The sequence below is a fragment of the Haliaeetus albicilla genome, chromosome 4, assembly GCF_947461875.1.
Source record: "Haliaeetus albicilla chromosome 4, bHalAlb1.1, whole genome shotgun sequence".
In the NCBI taxonomy this organism is placed as follows: domain Eukaryota; kingdom Metazoa; phylum Chordata; class Aves; order Accipitriformes; family Accipitridae; genus Haliaeetus; species Haliaeetus albicilla.
The window spans coordinates 2,336,366-2,356,338 of record NC_091486.1 but is presented as its reverse complement, the minus strand read 5'-3'; the positions used below and the strand labels follow the sequence as shown (position 1 = coordinate 2,356,338).

Below are 19,973 nucleotides of genomic sequence, written 5' to 3'. Positions count from 1 at the left end.
AAAAGATGATTTTCACCCAAAGATATTAGTAAAATTGGCTAAAGGGCTCTCTGAATTGTTAAAGGTTGACTGTTTTGGGGTTTTTTTTTCTTTTAAAATAAGTCTTTAAATAGTGAGGAACTTTCTAAGGACTAGGAGAAAGGTAGCATTGTGTAAAGATACAAACAGGGATAATTTCCAAAACATACTAAGGGAATCCTGAGGTGCAACACTATCACTGAAGAATTGAAGAGAATTAGCACAATAATGTAAATCATCATCATTTCACTGAAAATAAAACAGACTTGGAATGGTTTTCATCAAACAACATGTACAACCAGGTTGATAACATTTTCTTTCAGATATACTGATATTTGATTGAGATCTGCCTGACATTCTGGTAAAAGGGCTGCTCTATCCAAAAATCAATAGAGTCTAATATTAAAGAGATGAGAAAATGGTTAATCGATAGAGCTCAGTACCATCGCTGTTAAAAGTTACTGGAACACTTACAAGGAGAGATGCTGCAGCCATGGGATGGTGCAAGTCCAGAGCACGTTCACCTCTTCCCAACCCATGGAGCCCACTCCTCCTCCCGCTCCGAGCCTTTGCCTTGCCTTTCATCGAGCACGCATACCTCAAGTCAGAACAGACCTCCCCATGACTTCACTTTTTTAGCATCCTCTTCATTAACAATGACCATACATCTTCTCTTTGTACTAAACATGGGTTGTGACAAATATTATCATGGTCTATTACATGTAAACTTCCATAAAATTGCTTAACAAAAGAATCAAGCACAGGGGGAATGCAGTTTCCAAGTATATGTTTTCGTATGAGCAGGCAAAAGGTTTACATGCCTTCAAGAAGTAAAATTTGCCTATGTAAGACTGGAGACAAACTCTAAACCACAGTGACACTGAATGGGGGGATTTGGGGAGTAAAAGGCTGAATAAGCAGCTCCACAACAGAGGGAAATGCAGCCCTTGGGGGCCTGAACACAACCAAAACAAGAACAACAAAAAAAAAACAGGCAAAAAAGTAGCATCAAGTAGCCACAGGGGAGACATGGCATGACCTTGCTTAGGGCATTGCTGAGGTTGTTCCCGGATATGCCATCTTCTATTATCCACATTGGGAGAAGATGTTAAAAATTGGAAGGAATTCAGAAATGAACTACAGAAATAATAAAAGCTCTGAATATATGTGTCCTGGCCCTGAGAAGAGAGGTATGAAATACAGTTTACTTAGTTTATCAAGAAATGTCTTTCTTACACAGGGAAGAAAAGCCACCTTAGGCCAGATCAAAGATCTGCCTGTCCCAGTCCCCTGCCTGTGCTGGTGACCACCAGTGCCCTTCCAGGGAGAGCATCAGAAGAGGGCAAGCACACCGCCGTGTGCTCCGAGCGCCCGGGATTTGGCTCCATCCCAGAGCTCGGAATTATAGCCAAGTACTTGACACGCTGTGAAAAGATTTCTCTCCTGCTGGTTTGTCCACTCCCTTTTTGATTTGATCTGTCGGGGGGGGGGTGCATCTGCAGCACCCCGTGGCAAGGAGTTCCCCACATACAGGACAGTGCTGCACAACTCCAGAGGATAATTATACTCACAACCTAGTAAAATGGTATATTATCCATCCACACGGAGCCCTTAAAAGTCAAGTTGCAACAGCTAGCACTGTTTTTATCATACAGATCATCAATGGAAGCATTTATCAGCCTAGTGCTACCTAGAAGACGAGACTATATGAAAACTACTTTTTCTAAACACATCACGTTTGAAATATGAACAGCCAACTGATGTCATATATCATTCCCCCAGGCCAATCATATTTCATTTTTCTGTTGGGAACCAAATTGGTTTTGGTGCCATTCCCACAAATGGGGTTTTTTTTTCATTTATCAAAATGTAGACATGCAGGGGCAACAAACTTCAATTTACTGACAATGGCAGACAAGGGAAAAAAAATCTGCTTGTGTTATTAGCTCATGCAATCCTGCTTGCTTTGCACATGGAAGACCCTCACTGATTTTAACAAGAGCAAGGCAGAGGCAAGAGAGATTTGGCCCCAAATACGCAATCACTTTTTGCTTAGACACATCAAAGGAAGATAAATAGTTGTGCTTAAAAAAATAACATAAAACGGGAAAAAATCCACAGAAAAATCCTCAAGCAAGCACACATGAGATCAACTATATATAGCCTAGCCAAGCTCCTAACATACGACAACAAAATATACCAAGTATCGCTCTTTAGCATCTTGAAATTCCTTTTTCCGCATCCATGACAAAATCAAAATGGTCTTCCGTGACTGCTCCCACCTTCCTCACCACTAAAGCCTTTGCTCCCCTACATCTCTGCTCCTCCACTCCAGTCGAAGCCTTGTGCCACCCCCTCTCCCAGGCTCGCCTACGCTGGTCCACCCACACCTTTATTATAATGAAAATCACACATCTCTTTGACTTGTTCTTTCCATAACATTCTGTATCCTTGTAGCAAGCTGATTTTAGGTCCAAAGCTGTTCCATCTTCTCGTGTTCCAAACAACCATTCTTCACCTTCCAAATCCTACTCAAAGCACTCTTCTTCCCGAAGCCCTTCCAAAATTGCTTCTTGCTGGTTGGTGCTCTCAGGACTACCATCTCATAGAGGGCGCTTTGGCTTTGCAACTGCTCCTGGAGTGAAGGAGAAGTTCAGACCACAGCCCTCCTGCTCCCCAGTTATTACTCATGGCTAAGTGGCTAAGGCTATATGCAGTGTTCCTCTAACCATCCCCAAGCTTCACTAGCTTATGGCCAAATAAATATTATATTTATATACTACGCCAAGCAAATATGATATGGTGGACAGCATCATACTTTGCTTTCTCCATGAATTGTTCGCAACTTCTTTATTTCTGTGCTCAGGTTCAAAGGTTTTGCATTGCCCATGACCTAGGCTTGAAGGCTACAGCTCCAAAGATGTCTATAGCCATGGTTTGCAGGGTGATGACTGCACACAAGAGCAGGCTGCATCTTCATAAGCACACATTTATTCACATATATCCTTACTACAACAGCCAAGGGATCTCTTCAGAGATCTCCAAAGCATAAGATGTAAACTCTCACGTGGGAGGGCTCTGGGAGAAGTAGTAAATTTAGGAGCCCCTTTTCAAAACAGGGTCTTCAAAGAACAGGTCTGTTGTAAGGAAAATAAAGAAACATCCGGAACTGCACGTTCAGCAAAAGTTTACAGATGATCTAAAAATAAAGGTGGGGCAAAAGGGAGACATTTGAGTCAATGTATGTACTGTAGAAATTTAGGGCATGATTCATTAGCCAAAAAAATCCGAACACCCTCTGTAGCTATTTTCAAGGAGGTACATGCATAATTTATGTGGAACAAGAGTGGGCTGCAATTTCCCCCACACTGCTTCTGCATAAATTACACCGGCTTGTAATTCATCACACTTCTGTTTTTCCTGCATGTAAGTGGTAACCTCTCATTTAACGATCACAGAAAACAGAGTCATCTGCAGAAGGGAAGGTGAAGTGTTTACAGGTGAAAGAATTACAAGTTTGACACATACACGTGGTCCAGAGAACTGGAAAAGGTACCATTTTCTGGTGAGAGGTTGGCCGTGTGATGACTTTTCAGTTATTTCCTTTTCAATGACCACAGTTAACAACAGCATACAGAAGTCTTTCTAAATCCCCAGCACTAATCTCAGAGAGGATCCAAAGCACAAGATTATGCAGAAGTTTAAAATATCAGGAGATTTGTCATGGAGGGATATAAGCTGCTCAGTTACTTGTTAATGGTCTAAAGCAGAAAAATCCTTAAGTGCATTAAATGAATAAATAAAACACCTTTGCTTTGAACAAGAATAAAACCCACATGAATCCAATACACAGAATAAAAGCTCCATTACAAGCAATTTCCCAGTTGACCGAACGGAGTGCAAACTGCACAGCCGTTGCCTTGGAATACGAGCAGCACAGCCTCTGTTGAGTCCGCCAGCCTTTCCTCTAAGCAAAGATGGGGAGAAGAGAAAAATAACCGTGTTCCAGTTGCTCAACAAGAAGCTGGGCAATAGATAGGCACTAATAAGAAATACGAAGCTTGCACCAAGACATATGCTGGGGACATCAGTAATACATTTGTACCACCACATCTGACGAGAGGACAGTGCGTTAGAAATGAACGGAAGGAGAAACAGATGAAGATGAAGGAGCAATACTGCACAGCAGGGACACACCGTGTGCATGCTACTCTTCATACTGTTCTCTGGAAGACAAAATCAGCCTACGTAATAGTTATTTCAGCATTTACCATGAGAAGGAAGTTCATTATAAAAATCATAAGAAGGAGGGCCTGGATATTCAGTCAAACAGATGGGTGTGCTCTGCTCGGCAATGCTTACATCATTTTTTTCCCCCCCTTTTTTTTTTTTAAGTGTACTTTTCGGCTCTGAAAATCATCTCTTTGACAGCAAATGCTGTCTACCTCCCGACTACTGAATTACGGCTAAGAATAAAGCAGCCTTTTCTATTCAGTTTCCTATCCTTGAGGTTGGTGGCTGGGGGCTCTACATTAAGATTGGTAATTGATGCTTTCGCTTAAAAAAAGAAGAAAAAAACCCAAGAATTGCAAAAAGGGTAATACAAAGAGAAACAGTTGTCCCTCTGTCTTTCATCTCTTTCTGCATCTTACCATTCTGCCATGCAGCCTACTGCAAGTCATGCAGCTGACCCTTGGATCCTTCATGCCAGGACTGTCCCAGGACAGTATATGGATGAACAGGCCAGGACTCTAGGATTATTGCAATAGTTTTGTAAGAGTTATTCCATCTTCATTTTGTTTCATAACATCTCTTTCTGTGGTAAATAAGAATTTTATCCTTCACTGAGTGGTGTCCTCCCTTCAAGAGTTGAAGTCCATATGGAATAATTCATGCAAATCCTCAATGCTGCAACAGCAGCAGCACCTAATCCTCTGGGATGTCACCCCTGGAGAAAATTACTTATGTTAATTTTACCTGGAACAAGAGATGCGTGACAAGGCAAAGAGCCTAAAGCAAAACTAAATTACCATCTTCATCTGAGAAGAAAGGAGACTTCTGCTCAAACCAACACCTGGCACAATGCGCCAACATGGAACCACGGCCAAGAGGGACAGACCCCAAAGGAGCGCGAGACATTTTCATCATCCCAAGAGAGCTTCATGGGGAATCTGGATGAGTGCCTGAGAAGGCAGGCATGCAATAAAGGCACGTATTGTTTGGAGAGGGTTGATTTTGGTAAGGCATTTGGGCCAAGTAAACCTTTCTGGAGGTTTGGTCCCTGAGTAAACTTGTCATTACCACTGAGAAAACAGAACCACATGTGCTGAAGTCAAGACTGCCAGGAAAAATCTCAGTGCCTTGCAGAAGCCTTACAAACTACATCCCAGGCCTGGAAAAATACCTTGGAAAAAAGAGGATGGCAGAGATTTGACAATAAGCATGCCCTTAAGAAAGCCCATCACATAGCAGAGAGGCAGCAGATGACTCTGGCCTTCCTGCTGTCTCCTTGTTGCCAGTATTTCTACCAATCCTCTCCCTAACTCTATAGGGAGAAAGAAAAAAAAAAAAGCACCAAAAAAGAAAGAAAAGAGAAAGAAAAAAAAGGGATGAAAACAGAGGAACCTGCTATAGTACTAGCTAACGTGGCTAGGACATGTCTAACTGCCACCTGAAGGAAAAGAGAAAATCTTCCTTCCAGAATACCTATGAACAGGGGTGAATAAAGTCATAGAAGACAACAGTTATACAAGAATCACCCATTCTGACAAGCCGCTACTAACATTTTCAGTTCATATGCTCTTTGTTCTACAAACCAGCTAGAGATATATTCTGCCTCTTCTTTCTTAGTCTCTCCTTTTTTCCCCCCTTTTCTACTTCCTCTCACCGTTTTGTCTGCCCGTGGTTTTTGTTGGGGTTGGGGGGGTGTCTTTCTTTTTTTTTTTTTTTTTTTAAACTCTTTATCTCTTCACATCACTTGGATAATTTGATGCCTGCCATCCTGTATACTGGGCAGCAATAATTAGCTGGGGAGCAAGTGTCATAACATGCTGAGTCTACTGTCAGTTTTAAGAGAAATACAAGATGTGACATATAGAACGTAAGATAAAGAGAATAACAACATTCCTAGGAAAAAAGCAAACAAAAAAATCCCACATACTGTCCTTAGTCAAATTTAAATTGTTACTTAAGTAAAAATTTGTCATTTCCCCTATTTCTAATCTTTTTGTCTTGTACAAAACTGAGTAACAAGGCAGCTGCTGAAATTCAGCGTGGAGGAATGAGAGGCACACGGGGTGAGAAAGGAGACTGACAAGTCAAGGCCAATGACCAGAGGGAGTTTTCAGAAGAGGACGAGAATGCCAACAGCAGAGTTGGAAAAGGACAGAGAAGAGAAACAAGGAGGAGACAGCACAGGAACACTGCGAGTGAAAGCCGTGGAAGGACAGCAACTTAGCGATGGGAGGTGAAACAATCGCAGAAGAGGGATATTAGTTAAAAAGGGGTGAATGTGGCAGGAAGGAAAGCATCATGCAAAGGTCTGTTCCAGCATGTGGCGATGCCCATTTACCCATACCTCCAGAACCTCACTTCCAAACCTGCTCAGTCCTCCCTTCATTTCACAAATACCCTTTCTACCCACTACTCAAACCGTGTTCTAACTGTGGTCCTGGCTCTCCCACCTCCTCTTCTTTCACCTTCCTGATGCCTTTTTGACCCCATCTCAGTCTTCATTTCTCTGTGTTTCCAACCTGACCTTTTTCTCTTAGGAAGTAGGTTACATTCAGCAGTCCTGAATTCCTTCTCCTCCTATCACAGTCCACAGAAACATGAAGATAAGCTTCATTACTGCTGCCACCCAGCACAGCCACCACCAGCTCTCCCATCTAACACCCCCAGGTCACACATCTTATATATCCACGGCATGTCAGAGCAGCTCCTGTTATCGCCCCGCGGGAAGGACGTTTTCTCCCCATGACCCCAATGTGTGGGGAGGGGGGAGAAGGAGGCGAAGATGCTCCTAATGGCCCAAGATGATCAAAGCCAAAACAGGAGAAGAATATTTAAGCCACAATTGCTGCCAGGCACTTTGAAGATTAATGACTGGCTGGATGTTTAATATATCTTGGGACATTAACCCCAACTGGTCATTAGGCCCTAAGAAATTCCTAGTGCTGAGGTCATTTTTATCACTCTAAGTTGAATAAAAGAGAAGAAAAAAAACCCCAACCATCAGCTTATGAAATGTCTCCTAATGGGAAAATCAGTTTCAATTGCTAAGAAGAGATCGCCCAAGGAACAAATGTCCCTCCAGGCAGAGCAGATCAGGCCGACCAGTCTACAGCAAGAACTGAGTTTGGACTAGGTTACCTTTCAGTCCTCCGCATCTTCTGTATTTAAGAAGAAACCATCCCTCTTGTGGCTCGGTGTCTATGACTAGTACTGTGCTGCTGGCTGACCATGGAGAATCTGCCACCGGAGAGGCTCAGCAGTATCTGACCTGTCATATTAACTGGGGGAGGCAGGGGAAAGGGATCTCCATTTCTAAGCATAATCACTTCGCTTCCGCATTATTTATAGATAATTTCATTTCTGAGCATGATCAAAAAAATGGCCGTAACACACATAGATGCTTTAGCAGAACTTGCAGCCCAATTTCAGCGGAATTTTATCTCAGCTAATTCCTAATACAAAACTTCCACTTGTGAAATTCAAGGTACATAGTGCCTTTGTCATAAAAGGTTCCCAAAACACTTCACAAAAATCAGAGTAGAATATTTATGTATGACGTGCATGTTGTCACCAAGAAGGTCTTGCACAGGACAAGGTACCACTAAATCCATAAGGTAGGAAGTGAAGAACATCTCTCACCACAAGAATTTGGTCAAGCAAAATCCAAATCAAAGATATAATTTGGTTGGAAAATCATAAAGTAATCTACCTTCCTCTTCGGAAAGAGACATGTAACCCTGTAGTTATCAAGGCTTACTGAAGTCACAAGTGAGGAGCTTGACTTCGGTTTTCCGCCATAACATGGTGGATGGGATTCTCCTGCTTAAACTCAGGGGTCTAAGGTTGTTTCGGATCACCCAGCAAATCCTGTGGGGCTGCAGCAGGGTGATGGTCTCCCACAGGTGCCCACATCCTACCTCCTACCTGCCACAGCATGCTGTCCTTGGATGCTTTTGGCCAGGAGATCCTGGGATGTCCAACATGAGACCAGACACCAGAGCTCAGGCAAGTGACTCCTGCCTGTTGTGTCCCACCATGAAACAGCTTGGCTTCCCAAAACCACGCCAGAAGTGCCACCTTCTCTTTCAGCATGCAGATGGGTGCCCTTACAAGTCTCTCCTGCCAACAGTAACTCAGGTATAAGCTTGGTTTTAGTTCACAAGACCTGACGTATTCCCACCCAACAAGTGGTATGAGAGCAGCTCTTTATTTAAAGTGCAAGAAACAAAACCAAAGGGCCACACGAAGCACAGTCAGCAATACTGGGAATGTCCCCAAAACACCCATTAGGATGTAAGCTGAAGGACACACAGAAAACCCCACAGATGCATTTTCTTCATGAAATGCTTATAATAATAAAGAACTCATTTTTGTCAGCATTACACAAAGAGAATCCACTATTTTGCCAGAAAACACAGACCTCTACAACTTCAGCTGAAAGACAATTCCCCCCATAAAATAATCACTGCAGGAGGAATGCTTCAGCAGGACACATTTCTTCCAGATCCAACGGGAATTTGATTACAGAGCTGCCCAGGTGCAGCTCGCTGCTTCCTCTTCCTCCCAGAGAATAAACCACTGGAAATCTTTCTACAGGTGAAATGTGCAAAATTAATGTAACATCACTGGGTAGAAGCTACCAGATTATCTCAATAAAAGGATTATCTTGACTTTAAAAAAACCAAGCATTTTCAGAATACTGACCTGTAGTATTTTACTACATTATCTGAATCAGGATATCAAATTTTGCAAGGGATATCAGAATGCATTAAGTGTATTAACCTAAAGAAATATTGAGACATAGGGACAGTTCCTGCTGTCTGTACATATAAATGGAAAAATGATATATTGAATAAGCTGGGAAAAAGACTCGCTAGTTAAGCACTGAAACCATCAGTCTGGAGAATGACCATCATAAAAGTACAAATGATAGCAGAAACAGAATACAAGTAAAACCAAATGAAGATTACAGCTAGAATATTGCTTATTCTGTGCAAGAAAAGACGTCATAACCCAGACCCAAGCAACACAAAGCTGTGAGAATCCAGTATTCAAAAGTAACTCTTACTTAAGGACATTAAATCTCTTATTTAGAACAAAAAAGGCTTTCCCCAAATCTGTGATGCTCATCGTAAAAAGTGTCAAGGAAACACAGTGCAAAGAGGGTTTATTATTAAGAGGGAATGTGACTGGAGTGTAACTACTAAGATGTCTTTTTACCCTAGTACCTTAAAGCATTTAACATGCTATGCCCAGATCTCACAAAAGGCATGTGCAAGTCACTTTGCAAAAAGCAGAAACCACAGAGATCAGCGCGGGGCCGCTCACATACAAGAAGTTACCCGTGGGAATGCCAACACCGAAACTCCCGACAGCCATACAGGATCAGCACTCTTTTAGATGCCGTGCAATTTGTGAAAGCTTACAAAGTCAGTTAGTGGCAAAAATACACTTTATTCATACACATCACAGAAGACTTGCAGGGGCAGAGAATTGGGGCAGAAAGGGATCTCTGTCCTTCCTCCCCATGTTTCAAGAAAGCTGCCAATTTTGATTCAAGGGATAGGGGAAGGTGTGCGAGTCCTATCTATTACCCATCCCACTTTGCCCCAAAGCACCAGGGACCGCTGGAGACCTCATTACAAGCAGCAAAAAAATTAATACAACAGACAAGAGACACGTTGTTATGCAGACTTTCTAAACACATTTCTGACATCTTTTCTCAACTGTCAAATTATGTGACACTGATTATCAAAATCACCTTCTGATTGTTTTTATTACATTTGACTGTTAGCCAAAAACTGTCTTTAACAGCACAGCTTTTTAACATGGCAAGTGGCTGAAAAAGTTCCCATCTAAATTTTATTTTGCTGGAGCTCTGCTTTATTATTTTTCAAAGCAGAATTTTGAAGATTATACACGTCAGGCTTTCTCATATAACCCTGAAACCAACAAAAAGGAGTTAAGAAGCTATTTTTTCCAACTCTGTGGGTCACCCCAAGACATAAGGATTTTAGGAAAAAGCTATTTCTGTCTCTACCATATTCTTTTCAAAGCAACAGAACATATTTTAGCAAACAGGTTTGGAGTCCCGTGTAATCATCTCTGCTTCCTCCATATTCAGCACAGACAATTGCCTCGAGATTGCATTTGACACAATCCTTTGGTGTCCATAGAAACTGCATGAGAGCAAACGCAGGCAAAGCCCGTGCGTGGCTTGAGCTCCTGAAATGTGCTAAAATGGCTCTAGCGTGTGGCGTTGCACTATAATCACACAACTGGAGTTTTGCACATTCTGTTACCGTACAGTAAAAACATACTGGTAAGACTGTGAGAAGGTGGCAGGTGATGGGAGGTGGGAGTGGAGCTGCCCAGGGCGCTCGAGCCCTTCATTTAACACAGGGTTCATCAAGTCACATCGCACTTCTGCCTCCAGTCTTCCCATTACAGAAAGGGGGACAGTAGGAGCACCTTGCATTTATACCGCTGTATGCTGTGCACATTTGTAAAGATTTTTTTTTAATGGTTACCTATTAAATATTATGCATTTGGTATTATGCTAGTATTCTAAGTGTTACTGTAATCATGTAAATACTTCATTGTAATAACATTGCATGAATAAAGAGAATTCATTTTATAGGTCACACTAGAGAAATACATTTAAACAAACACCCACAGTATGTACAAAGAGACAGACAACTCCCAAATACAAAAAATTTTGGATGAGGAATAGCCAAATCCTATTTTTTATTCGTACCTACGCTGCTTATGCTATTAATATCTGACTTCTCTTTTGTGACTTTAGGCTATTTTAAAAACGAAACCTTGTTACCATGGAGACAATAAGCCGGTCAGCACATCTGCTGAAGAGTAGGACATAAAATTTTTAAAGTGAGAATTTCAAAGGCTCAGACTTTTATGAATCCACGCCAATGACTCCATCAAATACACATAAGGGATCCTGTTAATTTAGTTAGCTGTCACCTACCAGATTTCTGACAATCTTATTAGCTCTTATTGTGCACCAGTACCCACTACCAGAGACTGCAGCACTACGAGCACTGGCACGCTGAGGAGATGAATCATGTTCCACTTCCACGTGCTGCACTGGCCACGCTCCTGGAGCGGTGAGGACAGCAGCTTATTATGAATATAATCCAGTGAACCTGCCTGAAAGTTGATAGATGGCTCCAAGCAAAAACAAAAAAACTGGGGGACTTTTTTTTTTAAAAGAATGCAATGAATGCAATCACAATCATTATTTGCTTGCAAACAGACACACCAAAAAAAATCTTTTACCTTTTCTAACGGAACACTAAGTGGGGACATAATTTGAGATTCAATTAGTACATTAAGAAACATTCAATTAAGCTTCCCGGTGACACAGAGATACACAGCTACACTCACTCTCCAGATGAAGAAACGAAACTCGCAGAAGTCTGCTGGCTTCTTCACGGTCAGATGAAGTGATGGCAGAATTAAGGAGAGAAGCCAACTTTCCTACTCTTTGTTCTATAACAAAAAAATCCATTTAAGTTTCCTTCTACTGTTATTTCAACCTTGTGAAGCTTGTCCCCCAGCCACCTCCTCCTTCCAACCATGCAAGGAGAAACCCCACCAAGGCAGGATTTTGCGGTGCCTGGGATCAAAGCAACACTATTAGATAGGACAAGACAGCTTTCAGGAAGGCAGATGTGCACATGTACGTGTGACAGCCGCATGCCACCAACTGTTACCAACAGGGAAGCTGCCAACGGGGGACACACTCCAAGTCCATCAGCCTCTCAAGCCATATCAAAGACAACTCGGGAAAAGCCATCAGCTGTGTATCCCATGACGCTGACTTAATCCGCATAGGCAGCATCCTGTAGGAAGTTACGGAGAGATGTCATCTAGAAGTCATCTAACCATTGGGCTCACCAGTGCTCAAGCTGCTCAGATATAGCAACCTCCATCACCGAAACATGCACAGCAGTAGCAAAGCGTGGTTCTGTTTGACAGCCTTCATCGTTTCAGTATTTCTCCTAATCGCCATCGTTATTATGAGCCTCACCAAGGGTCACAACAGACCTTCCGTTTCAAACCTAGTTGGGTCCATTGGTTGAATAGTCTCTCTCCAGCTGGCAGGAGACAGCTCCAGGAAAGCTCTCCAACCCACCGCAGGCAAATCCCGTGGCGCTGGCTCAGATTGTCCCAGTGCCAGGCTGCACCGCTCAGGACTGCCCACGGGCTCCTTCAGGGATCCAGGCACAGCCCCTGCCTAGCACACAGCCTATGCAGACACAAGGGATGGCCTCATCTCTGCCCTCCAGAAGGAGGCCATCTTCAGAAGTCACCTCTGTGATTTGGAAATGAAATTCAGGCCGCGATAACACCGGTGGAATACAGCAATTTCTCCCAAAGCTCATAGGACCTTTTGCAAACTTACTCCATGGTGCTGTAGGCAAGAGGAAACTGCAAACCATCCTGAAAGTCAAATGGCTGTTGGGGTACTACAGCGAGATGCTCCGAGGACCTTTACTGCAGTTCAAGCACACCTTACTTTACCTTATTGATTTAACCTAAATATGTAGATTTACAAAGTACACTGGTCTTAAGCATGGTTTAACTTGAGAGATGCAACTATGAGCTAAGAACATTGATTTAAGAAGAAAGGCAAATTAAAACAATGTCACTCTGCTGTGCAGACAAGGCTTATGTTCTTTGGAGAAAGGGCTGAATCTTTTATTCACCTGTCAAATGCTTTAACAGTTTCTAAACGCTGTATAGAGAAAAATAACGATCCAGTCCTGTGTCTAAGGAATAATCATATTCTATGACAGTAAGTTATATTTTAGAAATTAATGACTCATCGTAGAATTGAGCTCATCCTGGTAAATTACTGAAATTCTAATCTGCTCCTTTGCAGATATGTATTTTATCAATCTAACCCGCATTTGATTTTGAGGAATGCCTGGTTCACTGCATACCCAGGTTGGAATGGACCACACTACTCAGCATCATCCACCTCCTGCATACCAGAAAACCTGTATTACCAAAGACCGAAGTCTCAAGGTCATCAACTGAGGTCTCATCTCGTTCTGAGGAAAATTATTTTAAGACCAAAAAAATGCAGAATTGAAGGAAGAAAACAAATGCATATTAAAAAGTTTGTTAAGAAATGGTCACTGAGGCTGCCTACATACATCACTGACGAGCAAAGATCAAATGTTGATTCCCCCTTAATTCAGGTCATTACTTTACAGGACAGTCAGCAAAAAACATCAACTACGAAACTCAAACCCGTACTTCAGGCCATGCATTGCTCTTGAAAACATTGGTGTATTTAATGAAGCTAACATCTGCCAGAGCCGATGAGTGACCTTGTCTGCTTTGCATCTGTGAAGGCACACCTGAGATGGCAACTGGGCGGCTCGATGTCCCGTGTGCCAAGGGAAAGGTTTTCAGACTTTATAAATTACAAACAAAACTCAGACACCCTTAAAGCTTCCCAAAATTGATCTACAACTATTTTTGCTTGACTAAACAAGAAGATACCTGAATGCAGATGCCAACGTCCAGCTAGAGTACCCCGCTCGGTCCTGCAGGGAGGACACCACAATCCCATCTCCACACACACAAAAATCCTCATCTGAAAACAAGACTACAAAACTTTTTTGCAAGATGTTAACTTTTTTTTTTTTTGGTCAGAATGTCACTTTTAAAAATGTTGTTACACAGCTTGAGAGCTGGTCTAGTAACAGAAAATGCTGGTTTTCTTTTCCTCAGTAATACGTAGGAAAAATTATATTTAAAAGAGGGAAGCACAAGCATTGCCAGAGCTGCAACACTAGGTGTAACCATGTCTTGAAAGAAAATTGACTTTAACTTCAACTATCTCTAAATGTGAGCAGCAAAAAACTTCCAGAAATAAACTGCATTTCTAACTGTAATTTTATATAAAGTGAAATGTGCTTGGATTGAACAGGTACACTCGGTGGCTTTACTTGAAGTCTCTGGCATGAGCTGGAAAGGATTTCCACTGATTACTATGAGTGTTTCAAGAAGATTTTATTACAAGGCCCTGCTGATACTGAAGATCAGATAACTCTGTATTTCACTTCAAGCATGTAAGTTATAGTAACATTACAGAGTGAGGCAATCCGGCACACAAGCAGGCAAGTAACAGCCCCATTAGTGACTAAACCATCAGTCCATGACCTGACTGCAATTCTGGTTACGTCTTCAGAAGTGGAGCTACTTGACACCTTTTCAAGAAAGACCACCCCATGAAAGTTAATTGCACAAAACTTTCTTTAAATGAGGAAGGGAATGCTGAAGGGAGACCTAGAATAAGAAGACGTTCAATCGCACCGGCACTAAGGGCTGCAGTTTGGTCAACACAAAGCAAAACGTATAAACATTTCACGCACCCCTGGTCAGAGCAGGCAGACAGGCATCGCCGCAAGGAGACACGCAGCCGAGCTGAGGAGCGAGGCAGAGGAGGAAGAGGAAGGGAGGCTGAAATTCCACCTCCAGCACCCCAGGACCCCTGCTCAGACCTTTTCCAACCCACCCCCAAGTGTAAAAGTCCCTGTCTCAGATGCTGACCTTCCCCTGGGGATCCCCAGTCCTGCTACGCAGATGGAGCCATTTACCCCATGTCGTTTTCCGTCCCCAAATTGTATTAGCATATGCATAAAAGGATTTAATGACTTCTGGCACACATACCTATAGCTGCAGCCCCAGCCCCGCCAACTCACCTGGGACCACCCGCAGTAAAGAGCAGCCACCATGGCGCTTTCTTTTGACAAGAAGTGATGCTCTAACACAACCTTTGGGTGACTGTTGTTCTTCACAGGTCACTTAACTTTTCTCAGTGAAATAAATTCCATTAAAAATCACAGGCAATAAAACCGATGCCCCCGGAAGTCAAAGGAAAAAAAAAATTGCATATACTCGTAAATCACACCACATCAAAATAAGTGGTGGAAACACAAGATATTCCAGAAAAAACAACAATGAATTATTATGACAGCATTTTGTGAAATTATAAGCATATGTTTTCAGCTGACCTACTTATTGCCTTATAATTGACTTCTGTCCCTTAAGGGGGTTCTTAAATATAATTGAGCAGCACCTGCCACGTAAGAGGAACAATTTTGTACACCCATTCCTTGCTCAAATACTGCACTTAACAGCTTCAGCGCCAGGTTTACTCACAGCTTTGGCCGTGCCACTGGAGACAGAGGTGCCCATCCAACAACCTGGGAACCTCCCGCACACCAGGTCACTCTAGGACACGAGTGATCTTACTGCATAGGTCCTTTTTTTTTGTTTGTTTGTTTGTTTTTTTTCTTATACCAGCCCATTGATTTTCAGCACATACCTACCTGTTCCTGCTCATACATCATTGCATCCATGTCTTCTAGTGCAGCATTTCCCACAGCAAGAGGCAATTTTGGGCACTACCAGCTTCCCATGCTGGTGATGCTGGAATTGGGAGCTCTGCCCTTGCTGATGCACACATGGGACTAGGTGCTATGCTTCTAAAGCCCGATTGCTATTAGGGAAAACTTCACAGCAGGAGGAGAGGACAGCAACACTGGGCAGCCAGGACTGCTCTGCATCTGCAGAGCCAAAGTCCCCTGTTCTCAAAGAAGAACCACTAACTGCAAAGGTTGAGAAAACTGTCTCATTCTAGTACTAAAGGAGCAGCAGAAACACCATTGTGCAATGGAAACGTTGGAGCTGAATCACCCCATGGCAAGGAACATCGCATGAAGCCCATGGGAAGGAACAGGGAGACCCGCACCCCAGCATGTTTCCAGCTCAGCCCCACCACACTTCTCCCCCAGCAAGGGCTGGAGGAAGGCAATCCCAGAGTTGTTTTTGTTGCTCAGCTCACAAAATTCAAATTAGATCTTCTCACTGATCTCCTGACGAGAGCTACCGCAGTTGCCTGTTTAAAAGGTCTCAAGGTAGTCACCTCAGAAAGCGACAGCAATTTGTCTGCTGCCTTCTCATTTGGGATAAGCAAGTTCTGATATGGATCAATTAGTTTTGCTGCATATTACAGAGCTGAAATTATATTGATGTGGTAGCTTCAGCCAACACAGCATTGTCCTCTGCCAGGGCAGAGCAGACAGATGCTGGTGCAGAAAGAGCCCCAGTGCTGGCACCGGTGTGGATACACTGCCGGGACCCCTCGGCTGTTGCGCGGCAGGACTGGCGGGTCTGCAACCATGACGGAAGGAAAAACATCCCACCACCCCGTTTTCCTATTATTATTTGGCAGCGCCTCTCAAACGTGTCACTGAACTTAAAGCAAACCTTTAGGGTGGGGCAGAGGGGGTCAGAAGTAAAAGCAAGTCTCCCCGTCTTCCTCAAAAAAAGACAACAGACAAACGGACGTTGAAGCACCCAGCACTTGCAGAGCATACCACGTCCCGAGACAGAAAAAAACGCAAAGTGCAGGAAACGTGTCCGCGTGCTTTGCAGGCAAATGAGGTGTGCCATGCCGACTGTGTAATTCGGCTGTGACGCCCAGCACCTCTGTTTGAGCAGCCAGGCTCTTCCGCGCAAGCAGCAGCTTTCCCCGGGTGCTGGTGCAAGCACTTCCACATGCAAGGTTTTCAAAATCCCACGTCACATCCTTGCTCCCTCAGACACCGAGTGCCCTGGGTGACACTGATCACCCCCCGTTTGCCTAAATCACAAGCCCTCAGTTTCTGTGTGAGTGCGGCACAAAACCCACCTCTTGAAACAACACTTCTGACAAGCCGAAAGATTCTCCGGGACGTCTCCAAGAAGGGCCTACAGCCACCTGCAACATCTCCTCAACTGCCACGACAGACTATCACAGGCTAAAACTATCTTTATATTTCTTTATCCTTGTTTCAACTCTTATTTCCGTGGCTGAGAGCACATTAAACATCAAATTCTTACTGTGACTCACATCTCATTCTGCCGGTGCTGGAAACAGGGAGTGCCAACCCGACACCGCTGCGGTTCTGCTTCAGGCTGGAGCAGCGACAAGAAGACACCGCAAAGCAAAATAAAACTTCCCCAGGTTATTTAAATCTCGTTCTCTGACAGACCAACCTCACAACTTCCAGGTCCTGAGCAAAATACGCTTCCACGCATGACAGATGTCCCCAAATTTGCCAAGGACCCGGTTCCACTTTCCTTGCGCTTCCTCACATTTCTACTAAAGTCACTGAGGAATCTGGGGGTGTGTGGGATACAGGTTCGTGCTCCAAGAAATGTTCTACCTGCTCTACTTTTAAAGCAAGTTAGTAATATTTACTCTAAGAAGCATCTTTTAGGAGAGAAAGTGATGCTTCTGTGAGTCTCGGGACGTTAGTCTTTATTTTACCAAGGGAGAGCTGGCAGGCAAGAGCGTGAGCCTGGAAATAGAAGAGGAAAGGGTAACTATTAGCAGGAGGTTTCATCTAGATCGCTAGCACTACTCCTGCAGTGCCGGGGGAAGCAGGGCTGCTGTATAATTAGCAGCGACGAGCCTGAAGCCCCAAACTGAGATGCCAGTGCTCTTGACACCTTTACAGTCATTTCTTCCCAGGAATCCTTAAGTCAGAAGCTCACTCAAATCTCAGCTTCCATTCTTTAAGGAAAGTGCGTTTCTTGCCCTCGGTGTTCCAGGGAATAACTAGAAAACCAGCCCAGCGTAGAAATCGCAGCTCGGGAACCGAAGGCAAACACAATACATGGGTTTATCGGAACAAACCGTGACTTCAGCAGGATTTTTTAGGCCCCTCTCCTAATTCTGGAGCTCTCTGCGTTTAGAGTTTTAAGCCCAGCTCCGACCTGTCCCCAAACTCCCCCGGGTTCTTCGGGCGCGGAGGGGACCGGCAGCAACCACAACTTGTGTGGAGCTGGAGCCCGGCGGCGGCACCGAAACCACCACAAATAAGCGGCGGTTCATTACAAAACCCCCTTCCACCGGCGGTAAGGACCCCCCCCCCCGACCCCCCGCCGCCCCTCACCTGCCGCAGGATGAAGCTGGTGGAGGTGGTGCTGCCGTCGGAGCGCTTCAGCCGGCTGCGTCGCGTCGCCGTGCCCCTCGTCACCTGCCCCGGGGGAGGCCAAAGACATCAAGGTCGCGTCAGCCGCCACCGCTAAAGCCCGCCCGCCCCGCCCGCCGACCCCCGGCCTGCACCCACCGCGGCCATGGCGGCGGCGGCGGCGGCAACGGCTCCCTCAGCCTCTCTCAGCTTTCGGCGGCAACCTGGGCGCAGCCGGGCCGCCCGCCGCCGAGCCGAGTGCGCGGTGGGAAGGGCGAGGGCGGGCGAGGGGCGGGCGATGGTGAGGTGAGGAATGGGGCGGGGGGGGGGACCGGGGAGGTGCCGGGCGGCCCCCGGGGCGGGGTAGGGCTGGGACGAGCGTAGGTGTGTCGTGTTTCCCCCCCGCCTCCCCGCGGGTGGTCCGGTCCGGGGAGACGGGGGCAAAGGCGGGAAGGGAATGTAGGTGAGCGCCACAGGCGGGTCCCGCTCTCCTCACGCCGGAGAAACTTGAGGGCGGGGTCGGTCTGTGAGGGCCATCCCAGGGGTCCGAATTGGAGAGGGAGGACCAGAAACTACCGGGGATCACCGCCGCTCCCAGCCCCTTTTCTGCTGTAGGGACCCTCGTGTTTCCCCCGTCCCGGCTGGCTGCGTCCCACGCGGGACCGTGGCGGGCCGGAGGACGCTGCGGAGCGGGCTCCGAGGCCGCTTTAAGCTCCTCAGGCTGCAGCCGAGCCGCGAACTGGCGGGACCGCGGGTTTTGACCGGCGTTAATTCGCATCAGCTACCGGCGAGGGAGAGCAGTACCGCGTCCAGGAAAAAAAGGTAAATCGGGAGATTAGGTGATTTGTTGGAAGTTAAAGAGGAAATCTGGGGAAGAAGTGGAAGCAGGACCTGGATTTCCTGCTTCCCACTCCTGCACTTCAATACCAGGCACATTACACCTCCCACTGCAATGAATAAGAGGAGAAACGTGTGCGTCTTTGAACCCATCTCACTTTTTACACCGGAAAGCTCTGAACACACACATACCACGCACAGCCCTCCATGCTGAGGGTCCAAAGTACAAACAGAGCAAAGATTTCTTTCTCTCTTGCCACAGACACAAACTGCAGATTTATTCTTTAATTCCTTGAGTGAAATTAGGCAGCCCGGTTTCTTTGTCAAAGACGAATGTGGGTCATGAATGCTGTAGTCTCAATTAGATTATTTTTAAATTCAGTTTAATCATTAAATTGGTACTCAGAAGGGTACTTTTCTTTGAACATTAATCTTAGCGTGACTGAGTATGTGGCCGACTTCCCAAGTTAAGATGCTGTCCAGAAGCCCAACACATCACTGTCTCGCTTCAGCAAGAGGTAGTAATGTTTAGGATGAGATTCGAAATGAAAAACTGACAAGCATTTGCCAGTGATTCGGTACAGGCTTTGGCTTCATAAGGGCTTTGTAAGATTTAGATCAGCAGCCTGAAGTGACCTGAAATCAACCCGCTGGGGTCAGTAACTCGAAAGGGCTGTAAATAAATGATGAAATACCATGATTTCTAAGTAACAATGGAGTTGCTCTCGGGTACGTTAGGCTGCTTGCACACGTTTTTTTGGTGTCCATTCACAGCATTAGCAGAAGGTACCTTGAAAGCACAAGGACTTATTCGTATTTTGGATGAACTGGGAAGCACTGGACACTTTGAGTCACCGTGAAAACCTACAGTAAACCATAAGC

At 44.8% G+C, this 19,973-nt stretch overlaps 1 protein-coding gene across 4 annotated transcripts in view; it reads right to left on the bottom strand.

Annotated features, from left to right (window-relative positions):
• CACNB4 (calcium voltage-gated channel auxiliary subunit beta 4) overlaps window positions 1-18,507 on the bottom strand; it is a 110,022-nt gene extending 91,515 nt beyond the window's left edge. For all 4 annotated transcript variants that reach the window (XR_011324252.1, XR_011324253.1, XM_069780643.1 and 1 more), the window contains exons 1-2: window positions 18,414-18,507; window positions 18,237-18,320 (exon numbers count right to left, since the gene is read on the bottom strand). Coding sequence is in view for 2 of the 4 variants with exons in the window: in XM_069780643.1 (XP_069636744.1) it covers window positions 18,237-18,320; window positions 18,414-18,422 (93 nt within the window). In the remaining 2 variants the exon portion in view is untranslated. The remainder of the gene's footprint in view (window positions 1-18,236; window positions 18,321-18,413) is intronic.
• Between the last annotated feature and the right edge of the window lie 1,466 nt (window positions 18,508-19,973).